A 16062-nucleotide genomic window follows, 5' to 3' on the forward strand; every position below is an offset into this window, starting at 1 on the left:
AATGACGACGCTGGTTATTGATATGGTGGAAGCTCATTAAATTGTTCTCCTTCAGAGTGGTTGCTTACACTGTCGTACCGTCTGTATATAAGAGGACGATGGTACCTGCCCAGACGCATGAATCACTGGAGATTGGAGGGGACAGTGACAATTGTATAGGACGCAAGATGCTATTCGGCTGCATTCAGTATACCTAGGTATCTCCTATTAGGGTATTCCCAATTCCAATAAGTGATCTATACCTTCCTAAAAACATATTACCGCTCATCATGTTACTAACATACATTGACCGCTTCATGAACTGGTTTAACCATAGTCGCATCAAGAATAAATATTAATCAAGAGGCCAGTGTCAGGATTCATGCCATCTCTTGCAATTCAACTGCTGACGGAGTCTTTGAACGTGTTGCCTGTCGCACAGTCGGGGAGGATCTGCTAGATAATCGGACACTTGCGTTTGGGGCCCAGGGCATCACTGGCACTCTATCCTTTTCATCAGAGCGTCGCTGGGAATCCTTTATAGTCCCACGCCTGGACTGCAGAGCTTCCAAATCAAACAAATCGTGAATTTTCTTGCGCCCTGTTCTTGAGAGAATGCCAAGTTGCTTGAGTCTTCGGTGAGCGGCAGATGTGCTTATCACACCGTCTTCATTGTCATCCCATGAATTGTGATATCTCTTTGAGTCTTCATTCTGACGAGGTTCTGGAGAACAGTTTACCGCTAGTGAGCTGTGTCGTTCCGTTGGCAATATTGATCTCGGTCCGTCGTAGTAATAGAGTTCCCCTGGTGGGTTGATCCCCGTTTCATTAGTGGCGTTCTCGTCGGCGTGAGGGTTTTTCGCGCGAAGATAACGACGTCGTATATAGAGTATAAGCCCGCTAATCAATGTAATTCCAATAAGGACGAAGGAAACAACATAGAATGCCTTTTGCTCGCGCTTCCATTTCGCTTGGCAATGTGCGTTGATAAGTTGAGTATTCTTCTCAGGGAAGCACATCTTGCAAGTCTGAGCCATGTTCGGATCAATCTTTTGGACCTTGCAAATATCGTGGAGGTTTTCGACTGCGCAAACTTTGTCCTCACATATTTCCTCCCGACGGTACTTGAGTTCTGAATGATCTTTACCGTAGTCGAGCAAGGTGTGTTCGAGGATAGTTGCATGAGAGGCAGCAACATGTTTGCGGGGCACACTCGGAGTTGTTCCTGGTATTTCGCCAGAGGACAATCGCCAATCCTTTCTAATTAAGCCCTGAATGGCACGCCCTTCTTGAGATTGTATACGTTGTTCCCTACCCAAAGCAACAACGACTCTCTCACAAGCCTCGACAAAGCTCAATAACGTAGAGTTACTGGCCATTTCTCCAGAAAGTGCATCGAGGCCATTGAGAAATTGGCCGCAGACCCTGATATCCTCGATGAGGCGATCTCGATTTCCATGGATTTGGTTCATATGGCCACCGGTGCTGGAGAGCTGTTTCGCTGGGGGAGTGAAGCACATAGAGGCTGCAACAAGTATAAGAAACGGATAGTAACGCATGGTGAATTGTATTAAAACAGAAAGCTTATGTGATGTAATCTCCAATGTAAGTGCTATCTCGTGAGATGAAGAGGGTTCGGAGCCCTCACGAGAAATAATCACGTGTGCTCAAAACGAGCATAAGGAAGGAACGAACCCCCTCGATCCCGTATCATGTGATACAAGTCAACATGAGTTCATGCTATAGATTTCAATTAGGGATGGGTATTAATGACACGACAAATAGGTATATCTGCCACATTTTCACTAATTATCTTTGTTAATGGTAGGTAGAGCCGGGGTTTGGATATGGTTGCAACACAGATTCGGCGTCGGTAGATATCACACCCTGTGAAACATATGTATATAATGGCATCTGAGAGCTCGGTTGAGAAGATGATCCAGCGTCTGGAGACAGTCGCTGCTTGACTATCGTTGAGTCCCGCGCGAAACTGTCCAGTTCACCTCGCATATTCCACCTAGTACAACCGTAGTGTAGAATGTCGATTATATACTCCAGACACCTTGCGGCGCGTGGTCGACAGTTGATCCTGTCCTCGACAGCAAGATAAGGAGGATCAGGGGTTCCAGAAGGTACAGCTGGTGGCTTAGGTAGCTCATTACTCAAAAGCAAATCATAGCTCTCATCCAAGAGATTAACCAATCGATCTCCAATCTGATAAGCCCGCCGAATCTCCACAAATGTCATAAAGGGAAGGCTGCCCGGCTGTTCCAAAACTTGATGTAGCTGACTGATATAGTCAATACATCGATCAAAGAGCACGACTCGGCTAAAGTCACAAATATCCGGGTCACCGAATGAGGGCGATAGGAAAACAATTGTACAGTATAGTAGTTCAAGTCGGTACAAGAGACCGAATGAAGTGGTTGTAGTCGTCGGTGCATTGGCATACCACTCTCGAGCTTCTGCGCAAAGTTTCCATGTTCGAGCTAGCGCATGAGGAACAGGATCCCGTCCATCGAAGTACATCTGTTGGTAGCCCTTCGATAAAATCCGGCGGATTTTGATCATGTGTATAGCACAGTCCAATCTCTTCATGAACACATTTTCATCAGGGGAATTCCCCGGAAGCGCACGAACGGCTGGAAGATCAACATCCACAGAATGATCAGAAAATGAAAAGGTATGCCCTAGAGACGTACACACGATCCTAGGAGAACAATATTAGTATGTTTCGTGGTAGATTTCGCGCAAATATCTTACCGATCCATGGTATAAAGCGCGTAAAAGAGTCGTCGTCGCTGTTCCAAACGTTCTCTATCAAAAACTACTTCTCTTGGTGGATCCTGATGGAGCCCCAGATCTATCATGACGCGAGCCGCAAAAAAGACTAAAAAACGAGGACTGAAGTGTTCGGGATCGAAAAGTGAATATTGTGCAAGAAGAAGGATAGCTTTGACGCCGAGGCTTGAACCAGGCTGTAAGACTTCTCCTGCGAGCGGCATTGCTGCGGATACCATTGATAAAGCAAACTGCCGATTGACGCTCGGCTGTTGATGCCATAGTGAAGCAGATGCGATTGCAAGGACCATATATACCATCCATTGATCAATCGGCTTCGCGAACCGGCCACCATTTTGATAAACGGCCTCCACAGAGGTCCAGAAAGTAGTCTCAGTAAAGAGTGGTAGCTGTATCAAGATATTGTCAAAATAGTATTGAATAAGACTTGTCGCTTCTTGCCTAGAAGGTAGTGATCGAGGGGATAGTTGAGGAAGCAGTTTCACGGTGGATAACGTCCATAGTAACTGTGCAAAAGACACATTCGACGTGATGCCATGAAAATCTCGTGATGTGGCATTGACGGATCTATATCATCAGTATTAGCATCTTTCAGGAAGCAGCTCCTTTTTACTGCGCACGTACAGGAAGCCAAAGTCTCCGACTAAGTCGTCTATATCTCTAACTTCCTTGCGATGAGCCCTTGAGCTACTATTTTCGGCTGCAAAAGCCGTAATAGAACTTTGTGGCACCTCTTGTCCACTGCTAATATTCGATCCTTGCGCTTCCTTGAGACGGCGCATTTCGGCAAGGCGTTTCTCTAGTTTCTCGCAATAGCCTTCCAAAGATGCGACGTAGCTTCTTTCCTTTCCCTTGGCAAACTCATCTGTAGCGCCAGAGCAAGTGTTGGCCTTGCCAGCTTTTTCACATGCCGAACAGGATGGCAGCTTCCCATCACACTTGATCTTGGCAGTGCGACATCTTAAGCAAGCTGCAACGGGACGGCTCACTTTCAGGACCGGATGATCGAGAAAGCTTGAAGAAGGCATTGCTAACAGTCGTATCACATTCTTCTCACCAGTGAAAAGTTCCTTAGTCCGTCTCTTCTTGCAAGTCTCTGAATTTGGACTATGGAAGTGGCGACGTCAAGGTGGCCAACAAACGGATCATTGCATGTTCAATGGCAGTGGGCAAGAACAACTTGGATGAGTATCGATGAAGATGATGCCGAGTAAGACGATATCCCTCGTCACAGATTCACAAGAAGAATGTGCCGAGGTAAGGGAATATGGACCATATACCGAGAGTGCAAAATTTTTCGTGTCGCAGGAGGAGTTATTCACGGTCTGACCGTGACCAGACTATCGGCGGGGTGAGCAGCTATCCAGCCTGATCAACCGGGTACAGGGGTTTCCTAACGCCGTCTTTTTCCGTATCACTATCCTACAAAAGGTTGCGCCAATAAGAAGCGACTGACTTCTAAAATGGCTGATTCTAAGGAAGTGCAACCAAGTACGGAGTGTACCCTGGCAAGGTTGAAGGTGGTGAGCCTGAGATCTACGAAGCTGATATGCCGGGGGCGGCTTGTGGGGTTGAAAGCCAAAGATCGATGCACCAATCAGCGTGCATTGACATGGGAGCTACACGAAGAAGGGAACCTCTCAAAACCACATCTCAATGAATCTTAAGCATTAGACCGATATAGATCTGAAGGCATATTTGCACCAATCACAATCTAAAATTACACTTGGAGTGAATTCGGAGCCTCCATCGTCCGATATACTCGGCCATTCTTGTAAACATTTTTCTCGGCGGGTCGACATGTCTCCGTGGTCCAGTGGTTACGACGTCCGGCTGTTATTACAATCATATCTCAACGATATGAGAGACTACCGGGATATCGGCGGTTCGATCCCGCCCGGGGACGTCTTTTTTTTTCTCCTACAAAAATGATGTGGAGTGTGGAACTTCATGCTTTTTTGCGCAGTGCGAGTAACACAAATCTAAATGGGGAAAGATGTGCTCTCATGATTGGTCAGATCGGCATCCAAAAACAAGATCCGCTAGTACCTGAAGCTACACAACCAATCATATTTTTTGTCCTGTGTTAGGCGGGGGTCCTATCAGATCGATGAGGCGTTGGGTCTCCGTCTCCTTTTCATACTCTCTGTAAGGCTCAGCAAATCACTTTTGTCAGCTAAATGCAACGGACAGTGCCAGTGTTCGAGATGATAAGATCGCTGTCGTGTACTCATTGTCTGGAAGAAGTAATAGTGCCATATTTCGGAAGTCGCATCTTAACAAGTCTCCGTGGTCCAGTGGTTACGACGTCCGGCTGTTATCGTCATGTTATTTAACATGCAGACTACCGGGATATCGGCGGTTCGATCCCGCCCGGGGACGTTTTTTTTTTTTCCTTTTTTCCTTTTTCCTCAGTGGTTTTCATACCACCATTTATTTAGTCTTTTTATCTAGATTGCTTACCAAAAATGACACGTGAGAAACTCTAGCTATATTCATCGAATAGATAGTGTCCCAATGGTATCAATAGGGCAGAGCTTGGTGCAACCAATCACAAAGAGTCTAGACGGTTAGCGACTCTTCCTTTCGGATTCGGGGACTTCTTGGAGTGTATACCCATGGCTTCTCCCTTCAATCACCTTTATTGTTCGGCTTCATATTCATTCCACGCGCAATCTAACTCACCGATATGGTATTCCCTGCATGATACGGTCGCTATCAAGAAGTAGTACCATTGCAGAGAGCGTATAAGAAAGTCAACCGTCTAGATCAACCTCGCGCGATTCATGTTTCGCTCTTGCCCTCCACTCCGGGGACCAGCTCTACCGTTGACAGCATACTGCACTCTTTAGTGCGGTTTATGCTCTTGTCCAATATCAATTCTAAATATAGCAGTGTAGTTAGCCCGCACTACAACTATTTGCGACAAATCCAGAACCCTGCGACAGCAACGGTCGGGCATAGAAGCTACATCCAGCTGCACGGTAGCTGGAACGTTGTCAAGAGACCCCTGACTCAGGCTGGGTGAACCTTTTCTCCTCATGAACAATACATGCCGATTGGTGGGGATACTCACTAGCAGGAATGCTTGTCGACCTTAACTTTCACTATTTCGAGGCTCTTGTTAGTCCGACTACTTGCGATTTCAACAGATTGTTCGCCATTATTACTACCCAAGTCGCCGGCGAAGAGGACGTATACCGAAGCAAAGAGAACAGAATCGTGATACATGAAAACTTGGCCGGTGTAACATATGCTCCTGTGCTTTCCGCTTAAAACAAAATAAATGATATTTCGTGTGCGCCAAAAATTTTGAACGCCGCAGGGAGATAACTACTCACGGACCATGACTGAGGCTAATCCATTATATCCGCTGTTCAATAATCCACGCGCAGTTTGAGCATACAAGGATATAAAATGGCAGATCGTCCAGCCCAGTCGGCGTCTCGACCGCACTTTACGAATCCGTGGAAAACCGGCGCACCGGCCAAGACTCTACAGGATGCGCCGGATGGAAAGATAGCTCATACACTGACGGCTTGTACGAGATGTCGACAAGTAAGAGATATCCGACCCACTGATATTGATATTGTCGAACTGATCATTCATCTTCCCACAGAGAAAATCCAGATGCGATCCAGGGATACCGAGATGCGAACCATGCGAACGAAGCAATGCGCGATGTGTCTACTACGACTCGACAAGAAACCAGACAATTTCCCGCTCCTACATAGTCCAACTACGAGAAAGAGCTCGTGCGCTTGAAAGAGAAATTGAGGTAGCAGAAAAAGAAGTCAGGCACGCTGCCGATGCCGAGCTAATGGTTCGAGGCGCCGGTCGTATAAGGTTTGCAGCAAATGATGAGCCGAGATATTTAGGACCGTCCAGCGGGATTGCTATAACGAGGCTGGTAATGGAATTAGCGAAGCAAAACACCGACTCGAAGAGTATCAAAGACGTCGTCCCGGAAATGACTGCGCAAGAGATTCGTGACATGTTTGCAAAGGAGAGCTCCAAGCCGACATCTAAGGTCTATCCGATGATTAGTTCTGTACCTCAAGACAGCTTACCCCCACGGGGGCTAACCAACAAGCTAATTGATCTCTACATGGTCAAAGGTGGGTGAAGTTTTTATCATTCGTACGAAACCAACCCGAAGACGGTTCTAACATTTATATTTATGACCAGGTCAAGCCATGCTTCCAGTGTTGCATGAGCCGACGTTCCGACAAGATGCGGAGGACGTTTTCGGCGCATCTCAAGACGCTGTCCAAAACTTCCAACTACGGATGGTCATTGCAATCAGTATGCAGAAACTCAGTCCCGAGTACGCGGGGTTGGCCGATAGTTACTACTTAGCAGCTCTGCCTTTTCTGCAGCCATCGCTGCAACGAATGGACCTCAGATCCCTGCAGTGTCTGGCCTTAATTGCCCAGTACTCTTTGGTAACGCCAACCAGGACGGCATCATACTGGGTGGTTGGAGCAGCCGCAAAGCTCACTCAGGAACTGGGACTTCTTGAAGAGGATAACATCACCAAGTCCGCATCAGGCGAGCCGCTAAATGTTTTGGAAATGGATATGCGTCGGCGAGTAGCATGGGTCGTCATCACCATGGAATTTGGACTTGCTCATAGTTTAGGTCGTCCGAATGCATTTTGCATTAGCCATGATCACTTGAATATCAAATTTCCCCAACTCGTGGACGACCGTTTCATCACTGCGCAAGGAATACTGACAGGAGCCAAGCCAATTTGGGCCAAGTGTATCGCAATACATTTTTTCAAAATGCGATTATTGCAAGCAGAGATACGGCGGACACTCTATTTGAATAAGCGAGAAGCTCCCCTCAGTGACCAAGATCCTTGGTTCGAACAGATGTTGACCAAAATAGACCACTGGGTTGAATCATGTCCCAAGGAGGACGGCGGCAGTGGTCTGAGCAAAACTTGGTAAGTCGTTGATGTTTTGGTCGGCTGTAGCGCGACTAATCCGTCTGTGTTCAGGTTCGTTGGCCGAAAGAACACCATGATTATTATGCTACATCGGCCCTCTCCTCAAATACCGGAACCGTCGGTTGAAGCTGCTCGAAAATGTTACGACGCATGTGCCTTCAATGTGAAAATGCACATGGACCAGATGTCAACTGGCTCTGTTGACTTGACATGGGCATCCACTCAATCTCTGTTTATGGCCATCACCACAATGCTGTGGACGCTCTCGTATCCTGATATCCGCATAGAGCACGATATTGAGGAAGTCAAATCCTATCTTCAGATCGCCTTGGAGGCGGTCGCTATATCAGCACAACGATGGCCAGGATGTGAGTCCGCCCTACAGCTATATAGAAGCCTCATAACGGCATGTCTTAAAGCTTATGACACTGCGGAATCTTTTGTTGTGCATACACCATCAACCCAGCCGTCACCAGTGTCACTACAAGAATCAACGCCGCCGCCTTTTGTTTCAAGTCCGTCATCCAAGTCACAACATTCCGTACAAACAGTTATATCTGCGGCGACGACGGCGTCAGATGCAGAAAAATACATCCCAAACTCAAGAGGTCCCTCAGCAGAACCTGCTCAAAAACACACCCCGAATCAAGACCAGTCTACCCCGCCGACTACTCAGGTCTCATCATCTCCCATATACATGCCTTCACAGGCTCATGTAGTACCACCGAATGCCAATACCAGCAAACAGCCACACGGACGAAACATCAACCATAGTCAGTATGCAAACACACCTATGTATGCCTCGTACGGTGACCCTAACTTTGATCCTTCTACACCCTTCAATACCTTTCCCTCGATTGTGCCTGGTCTTCCTAGTTGGGACCCTAACTACACAACGGTGCCAGTCACTACGAGTGAGGGGGGCTATATTAACATGAGCGCCGACCCCGCCTTCTGGTTGGGTCCGTTTGGGGATCAATACTCCCAATATTCGAATCAGCCAGGTCCTTGGCGAGGCCGGACGTTGAGTCAAGAAGAACAGATAGAACTGATGGACTCTTTGGCAGATAATATACCGGATGTGTCGTATATGTTGACCAAGGCCACAACCATATACTACCCTTCATGATATGAAATTTTATAATGAGGCACTGCATATTTGTTAATACTATGTTGATTAACTATTAGTTGAACTTAGACTCTTAAGAGATATAAACCGGGCCGGCATGATGCCGACAGCGGATCGTTACCTAGCGAATTTCAGATCGGGATACTCCGACAGACGTTGTAGATACATAAGCTGAAAATCCAGCTTGTTTCAACATCATTTTCAACTCCTATCCTTGTGTTCTTAAATTCATCCCAAGAGAATCAGATCAAAATGCTAGCCGTCTCCGAAAGAGATCTCACCAAACTCCTCCACAACCTAAATCACCACGAAACCCATCTCCTCCTCCAACATCTCTCCACCGCTTTGCACGCATTCTCAGCACAGCACAGGGGTACTACTACTGAAAATACTAACATAATCAACCAGCCGCAACGAACAAGCATCATCAACGAAAAATGGGAGTCCACAACCTTATTCATGCCCGTATCCGATTATCAATCTACAGGCTTCAAAGTCGTGACTGTACCAAAAGTGACCAAGGCGACCAATGCTATTAGGGGAGTAATCAACATCCTTTCTCCGGAGGGTCGATTGGAGGGTGTAATGAGCGCGGCGGAGATTACTGCCTTTCGTACGGCGCTTGCGAGTATGATTCTATTTTCGCGGTTCTACGACACGAAGGAGAAGAAGAAAAAGATTTTGATTTTTGGGTCTGGGAAACAGGCTGAATGGCATGCGAGACTTGCATTGTTAGCTGTCCCAGATCCGATGGAAATTGAAGGAATGATATTTATTAATCGAAGTCAACGACGGCTTGAGGAGAGTATTTCGTCGAAATTGGTGCCTGATTTGAGAGGACGGTATCCCCATCTTGACATTGAGACGTATTCGCGCGAGGAACAGACGCAAGATGTGTATCAGAGTCGACTACGCGCAGATCTGGCGAGGAGTGATGCAATATTCTGCTGTACGCCTTCTACAGAACCATTATTTACGTACAACGATCTCACGGCCAGCAGCAACAAAAGGAGATTCATCTCATTGATCGGATCGTATAAACCGCACATGCAAGAGATTGATTCTAGGACACTTTTGTCGGGAGTCAAGGGTAGAATATACGTCGATTCGGTCGAGGCTTGTATGGAAGAAGCTGGGGAATTGATCATGGCCAAAGTTGATGAGAAGCAACTAATTGAATTGGGTGAGGTTGATCCTACTTTGCCCCTTGAAGAGAAGGAGGGAAATGTGATTTTCAAGTGTGTCGGACTGGGAATTATGGATCTTGTTATTGCGAGGAATTTGTTGAAGATGGCGAGTGAGCAGGGGTTGGGGACTGTTGTGGATGGGTTTTGATATATCACGACTGCTGTATACTGTCATATGATCTGATAACTGGGTCCGGACTCTCTTACAGATAGAGTAGCGGGTCCAGATCTACATCTGGACAGACAGTGACACGGACGATGTTCACATGAAGATCTGGACTGTGTCCAGATTACTCTAAACTATTAGAAAACTCACACAAAGTCCAGGGTATTGATTGTAGCTCAAATAAAGAACGAGCTTATACTTACACACAAAAGAAGAGCAAGAATACAATAAAGGGAATAAAGAGAATACAACAGCTCTGGGCAACTTGTTCATATGCATGACAAGCGTGTCCAAATTCCTGTTCTCGTTTTCCAGCAAGTCAATAAATCAATAAAAAAACATACCACCCAATGATTTAAGCGCCTGTTTTGATTTCCTAAAGTGTACACACAAAGAAATTAAAGTCGATACCGTCTCTTGGTATTATCCTGTCGCAATTATGCAGCCCAGTCCGAGTCAAGAGGGTGGTTCTTGCCACGAGGAATTGGGACCTGTGCGACCTTTGGCGCAACCCACTCCACTGGCTGTGGTGTGGTCTCGTGTTCAAAAGAGGAACTAGCCTCAGAAGCACTAGCTTCATTGGCACTCTCGTCTCCCTTGGCTTTCTTCTTTGATCTGCCCTTCTTTGACGACACAGTAGTCCAATCCTCCTCGGCAGTCACGCCAAGAATACGCATTTGTTCATCTTCTGTAGGCAGATTGTTGGACCATGCGCCCGTGGAGCTTCCACTAGCAGCCGCTGGAGCGGTTGGTTCAAAGGTATCAAGTAAGGGTAGAGCGCCGTTGGCTGCAGGAGCGGGAGCCGCGCTGCGGCCATTGGTATTGGCCCAGGCATTGCTTGGAGGAGAGGTTGCAGATTGTTTGCGGCTCGCTTCGCGGCGCTCTGCTTCGCGGGCTGTGTGGAGTTGCTTCTCGAGAAGTTTGCGGCGCTCAGCTTCAGCCTCCTGGTTAGCTTGCTTGCGAGCCTCATTCTTCTGGCGGTTCTGGCGCTGCTTCTTGGTTTCAACTGGCTTGAATGCCTGCTGAGCCTTGGGTTTCTTCGCCTTAGTCTCCATGGACCCGATCACACGGATAACAGAGGGGCCAGGGGCTGGTTTCTCGAGCATGTCGGAAACGTCACGACCCGAAGGGGCGACGAAGTCGGTCGAAGACAAGTCATCATCAGCGTCTGCTCCGTTGCTGGACGGAGCGCGAGTGGAAAAATCGCTGCTAGCAGTTTCCTGAGTAAGGGGCAATGGTTTGTAGCGCTTCTCCTTGGACGCCTTTGTCTTTGTTTCACCAACAGACACACCCGATCTGGCCGCAGCCAGACGCCTCGCGAATTCCTTGTTATCAATATCTTCTTCTTCCTCAATTGCGGTTTCTGCCTTGGTGGTAGAAGCAGGCTTCTCCTGAATCTTCTCCTCTGGTTTCTTGCTCGCTGCGGGTTCGGCTTGTTTGCGCGCTTTTTGTTTCTTTGGCTTAGCGGCTTGGGGGATCGGTTCGACTTTCTCAGGGACGACTCGAACTGGTGCCTTGCTCTTGGCCTTCGATCCGTTTGAATAGTGATATCCCAGTCCCGCAGCCACCAACAGCACAATTGCCCAACTCACGTATGGATTCATGGTGACCTGCAGCACAAATCATATTAGTTTGATGGTTCAGTCACGATTATAGCCGAGGTGTAATCTTACCACGAGGTTTCCTCAAAGTAATGAACTCGCGAAAGGTATTGGATGTGTGATGCTACCAGCCTTTCGCAAGTAGCGTGATCAGAACAAGTGGTATGAGTTTCAGTTCATGAGGACAGATCAATGGAGTTCAAGAAACGTTTCTTAAGATGCTGCACTTCGGCTCCCAAGGCCGAAGTTGCGGGGCTGTGTGGCTTGGGATGCAGAGGTTATTGTTCCGCGATCGTGATGGAGATGCCAGATGTCCTTTGAGTTGAGGTTGATGAATAGGATTAGGCACAGATAAGATCAGATCGTGCGACGTATGATGATGAATCTAGATCCTGCACAGTGACGATGTCGTAAATCAAAGGGTGAGATAAGTGTCTTTCAGGATTGTTGATTGGGGCGTCGTGATCAGCGAGTCAGCAGCCTTGCAAGGAGTAGAAGCTTCCCAGGGATAGGAAGTGAGGATTAAAGCAGTGCTGAGAGAGATAGGACAGGAAAGAAAGAGAAAGAATGGGAGACAAGGGAATTGTGAAGGAGAATATTGTTTGCAGGAGTCAGATGGTGGAGGAGGAGAAGTGCGACATTGTGAGGCAAGATGGTTGAGGTGGTCTCTTTGCTGTGGCCTGGTTGGCTGGGAGGACGTCACCCTCTCTGGAGCTTCAGGGGTCTCCGCCTTCTCCTTTCTGTCAACACTACACTTAATTCACTACTTCTACTCCATCTATACAATTGTTGTATACACAGTTTGATGGATTCTCTACAACAAATTGGCACAATATATACAATATATATATATATATATATATATACAACTATCAACTCCTTTCCCAAGCCCACGATGGCACAATCATCTGAGCTCAATCGCACAGCTCTCCCAGGGGATATTCTAACCATCAACACAAGCTTCGATAGTCGAGTTACTAGCAATTGCTAGCATTTAGCAACGTGTTACTAACATCGCGCTTGGTCCAACCACACCGAATCAATCTCCTGGGCCACGTACACCCTCTGTCTGCCCACCAAATTCGTCGGATTTATCCGACCAGAGGTCGCGGAGACACGCTACTTATTCCGCGCGGCACCTTTATCCGGAAACATATCGAGACAGTTCTGGCCGCGGGCTCAAAGCAGCGTAGTTGATACTGAAATAGATCTGGATGACTCTTTATCGTGTGAATGCTGCATAACATTGTATACAATCGACCAGCCAATCGCGGGCTGGCGGATAGCGGGGGAGGGGAAACTTCTTCGAGACTCCGCATGATATCATAAGGCATTCCCCAGTACAAATTGAGCTGAAGTTCAGCTCACTGCTGAAAACATACAGGAACACACTACTTTACAGCACTTGGGAGACACTCGATCGCGATGGCCAAGAACAAGATCATCATCGATACCGATCCGGTAAGCTGTCATGTCCCAGTCCGGAGAGCCACCAAGGGTCATTGACGAGATATATAGGGTATCGATGATATTCTCGCTATGCTGCTCGCCTTTGCATCGTCTCCGGAAGAGATTGAGGTGTTGCTTATTTCATTGACATTTGGCAATATTGAAGTGGAGAGGTATGATAATATACAGCTCCTATCTTTCCTTGCAAGAAGCTTGATCACCTCGCTCCGGACCACCCTAATATGTGAATTCTGACAACGGCTGATGTTAACAGCTGCTTACGAAACGTCGTCTCAATGCTGCATATCCTTGAACGCGAAATGGCATGGCGCAAGAAACAAGGCAGACCAGAGGGCTTCGATACGCTCCGAGCACACAAACCCGTCATTGCAGTCGGCGCTAAACAACCGCTGGATGACCAGAAGATGCTGGCAGACTATTTCCGTATGAAATCTATCTAGCATTCGCTGAGCTACAAGCTGAGTCTGGCCGCTAACCTGTTGGTTGTCTCTAGATGGAAAGGACGGCCTGGGTGGAATTCACTTTAGCGTGAGTTGCGTTCTCTCCGGAAATATATGCACTAATCTCATATTACGATAGCACCCTCATCTCACCCCCGGCGAGTCTTGGGAACATCTCTTCGATCCAATATCAGACCCCGAAGTCCTACCGAACGTCGGCCCATCTCCTTCAGAATCTCACCAATCATTCATCCCGTCAAAACAACCTGCTTCAGATGAGATACTTCGCGTTCTCAAAGAAAATGAAGAGAACACCGTCACGATTGTTGCTGTCGGGCCTCTTACAAACCTCGCGTTGGCGGCTGCTAAGGATCCAGAGACTTTCCTTAGAGTCAAGGAAGTCGTCGTTATGGGAGGGACTATCAACGATCCAGGAAATGTATGTGCTACAACATCCCATCTGAAGATTACTGCGAAGCGCACGACTAAAACTGTCTAGGTCACGCCAGTAGGCGAGTTCAACGCCTATGCCGACGCCGTTGCCGCAGCACGTGTGTTTGCCCTAACTTCGCCCAACCCACAAAGCACCCTTCCACCCAGTAAAAGACTACGGCCTTATCCAGCCAAACTCAGTAAGCGACTAACACTCAAACTCTTCCCACTGGACATCACAAGCCATCACGATCTTATTCGCGGCGACTTTGACCACACCATCACTCCACTACTCCAATCCGGCAGTCCTCTAGCCGAATGGGTCGACGCCTTCATGGCGCACGTATTCCAAACCCTTGAGCGTCTCCATCCAGGCCATGAAGGCGCAAAAGCTAGTCTCACCTTGCACGACCCCGTCTGTGTATGGTACGCATTGACATCGGATGATCCGCGATGGAGACCTACACCGACATCACCGGAGGATATCCGAATTGAGACAGTGGGTCAATGGACGAGAGGGATGTGTGTCGTTGATCGACGAAATAGACACAAAGTTGAAGATGAGGTGGAAAGTCACAGTGACCATGGTCTATGGCTGAGTTCGAGAGCTGGGAATAGGATTATTAGGATTGGGGAGTCGCCTGGTGGGGATACTTTTGGTATGTTGTTGATGAAGAAGCTTTTTGAATAGTCTTCTACATGCGCTACTGTTTTGTGTGCCAACATCATGTTCGATTTGTTATTCTCTACGTTCTTGTTTACTTGATCATTACTGGAATAGATGGGGCATATTATGGTTAGATAGAATTGGAGCTAGATGTTTTGTTTAGTGTTGACATCTCATTTGTGCTTTATTAGGAGCTCGATACTTCGATGTCGATGAAAGCTGAGCTGCGAGCCCGAGAAGTTCTTGATACGCTGCTGTGCTACAGATATGCGTAGTGGCATTGATTGAACATATATACAGTGTAAATGTAATCAAGCGAACTGATAACTCTGTACCGTATGCCAGCTCCGAGGCCATTAAGTGGATTTTACGTAGTGTCTCTTCATTGCTTCCCCTCACATTCATGGTGAACAACTTTGGCCAAACATCTTCATCAACAAGAAATCTATATCCCCAAGTGATCCCATCGCCCTCTCGTAAGCCAGCTTCTGCCGCTCTTGACTGGAGGTCCAAACCTCTAATCACCCGAGATTCACTGGAAAGATTCTCCTCTGGAAACTCGAGATAGAACTCCTCTTGTGCCACTGGCTCAAGGTTCCATTTGCCGTTCGAAATCCAAACTCCGGCACCGTCTGATGGTAGTATGATTTGCTTCGCGTTGGACATGTCCTTATAGTCGCCTAGTGCCATGGGTCGTCCCAGCTCTGTTTCGACAAGCGACAACTATACATGAATGCCATGCGGCTGGCCCTGCTGCACGTAATTTGATCATTGCTCTAATTAACTCATCAAGCGGTCTTTTACCCAAGTTGTGTAGTTTGTAGGCAAGCTGTACAAAGTACATATACCCGCGCTGATATGGAATCCGATGTACGCGTCCAGGAAGCCAGAATCGATCTTGCACGTCCTTATTGTGCACTGCGCGATCAGGGTTTGTATAATAGCTCGAAATACGCCAGTTAAACCGTTGTGTAAATTGATCTTCTGTCAAGATGCCGAATACATAGAGCAGGATTAAGGAGTAGTACTCCGCAATGCCATCATTGAACCATCCATCTATAAGATCCTCAGTTCCGCCAGTTGTAAATCCGAAGTCCACGCCGCCAATTGTGGGCGATTTCATACATGAGAAAATCCTGCATCATGTCTTCATCCTTGGGACAGAGCGGAGCCCAAGCAAAAACAAAACCCCTGTGCAGACCACGGCCAGAAGCGCACCTGTACTCGTTGCGTCG

At 47.4% G+C, this 16062-nt stretch overlaps 7 protein-coding genes and 2 non-coding genes across 9 annotated transcripts, besides 1 other annotated feature; 5 read left to right on the forward strand and 4 right to left on the reverse strand.

The window, feature by feature from the left end:
* Nucleotides 1-153: 153 nt before the first annotated feature.
* TSTA_076840 (uncharacterized protein) lies at nt 154-1538 on the reverse strand (the record flags this gene model as incomplete). Its single annotated transcript, XM_002341665.1, has 2 exons — nt 154-1504; nt 1535-1538. 2 exons carry the CDS (start codon nt 1536-1538, stop codon nt 360-362), a joined length of 1149 nt encoding a protein of 382 aa, XP_002341706.1. The 3' UTR covers nt 154-359.
* A 259-nt stretch (nt 1539-1797) lies between these two features.
* TSTA_076850 (C6 transcription factor, putative) lies at nt 1798-3809 on the reverse strand (the record flags this gene model as incomplete). Its single annotated transcript, XM_002341666.1, has 3 exons — nt 1798-2689; nt 2743-3348; nt 3406-3809. The coding sequence occupies 3 exons, from the start codon at nt 3807-3809 to the stop codon at nt 1798-1800; spliced, it is 1902 nt and encodes a 633-aa protein (XP_002341707.1).
* Nucleotides 3810-4583: 774 nt separating this feature from the next.
* Nucleotides 4584-4687, forward strand: TSTA_076860. Its single transcript has one exon. It is a non-coding gene; the product is annotated as a tRNA-Asn (tRNA).
* Nucleotides 4688-5064: 377 nt separating this feature from the next.
* Nucleotides 5065-5163, forward strand: TSTA_076870. The gene has a single exon. It is a non-coding gene; the product is annotated as a tRNA-Asn (tRNA).
* Nucleotides 5164-6198: 1035 nt separating this feature from the next.
* Nucleotides 6199-8871, forward strand: TSTA_076880 (C6 transcription factor, putative; the record flags this gene model as incomplete). The annotated part of the gene is made up of 4 exons (XM_002341667.1): nt 6199-6339; nt 6401-6899; nt 6970-7732; nt 7787-8871. The coding sequence occupies 4 exons, from the start codon at nt 6199-6201 to the stop codon at nt 8862-8864; spliced, it is 2481 nt and encodes an 826-aa protein (XP_002341708.1). The 3' UTR covers nt 8865-8871.
* A 153-nt stretch (nt 8872-9024) lies between these two features.
* Nucleotides 9025-10199, forward strand: TSTA_076890 (proline utilization protein PrnX, putative; the record flags this gene model as incomplete). Its single annotated transcript, XM_002341668.1, has 2 exons — nt 9025-9595; nt 9650-10199. Exons 1-2 carry the CDS (start codon nt 9117-9119, stop codon nt 10197-10199), a joined length of 1029 nt encoding a protein of 342 aa, XP_002341709.1. The 5' UTR covers nt 9025-9116.
* A 7-nt stretch (nt 10200-10206) lies between these two features.
* TSTA_076900 (uncharacterized protein) lies at nt 10207-11821 on the reverse strand (the record flags this gene model as incomplete). Its single annotated transcript, XM_002341669.1, has 1 exon — nt 10207-11821. The coding sequence occupies one exon, from the start codon at nt 11819-11821 to the stop codon at nt 10655-10657; it is 1167 nt and encodes a 388-aa protein (XP_002341710.1). The 3' UTR covers nt 10207-10654.
* An 829-nt stretch (nt 11822-12650) lies between these two features.
* Nucleotides 12651-12684: a microsatellite.
* A 500-nt stretch (nt 12685-13184) lies between these two features.
* Nucleotides 13185-14851, forward strand: TSTA_076910 (nucleoside hydrolase, putative; the record flags this gene model as incomplete). The annotated part of the gene is made up of 6 exons (XM_002341670.1): nt 13185-13279; nt 13337-13440; nt 13542-13711; nt 13782-13816; nt 13868-14167; nt 14228-14851. The coding sequence occupies exons 1-6, from the start codon at nt 13244-13246 to the stop codon at nt 14849-14851; spliced, it is 1269 nt and encodes a 422-aa protein (XP_002341711.1). The 5' UTR covers nt 13185-13243.
* Nucleotides 14852-14986: 135 nt separating this feature from the next.
* Nucleotides 14987-15950, reverse strand: TSTA_076920 (uncharacterized protein; the record flags this gene model as incomplete). Its single annotated transcript, XM_002341671.1, has 2 exons — nt 14987-15531; nt 15632-15950. 2 exons carry the CDS (start codon nt 15948-15950, stop codon nt 14987-14989), a joined length of 864 nt encoding a protein of 287 aa, XP_002341712.1.
* Between the last annotated feature and the right edge of the window lie 112 nt (nt 15951-16062).

This window comes from Talaromyces stipitatus, genomic scaffold, assembly GCF_000003125.1.
Source record: "Talaromyces stipitatus ATCC 10500 scf_1105507295523 genomic scaffold, whole genome shotgun sequence".
Lineage (NCBI taxonomy): Eukaryota > Fungi > Ascomycota > Eurotiomycetes > Eurotiales > Trichocomaceae > Talaromyces > Talaromyces stipitatus.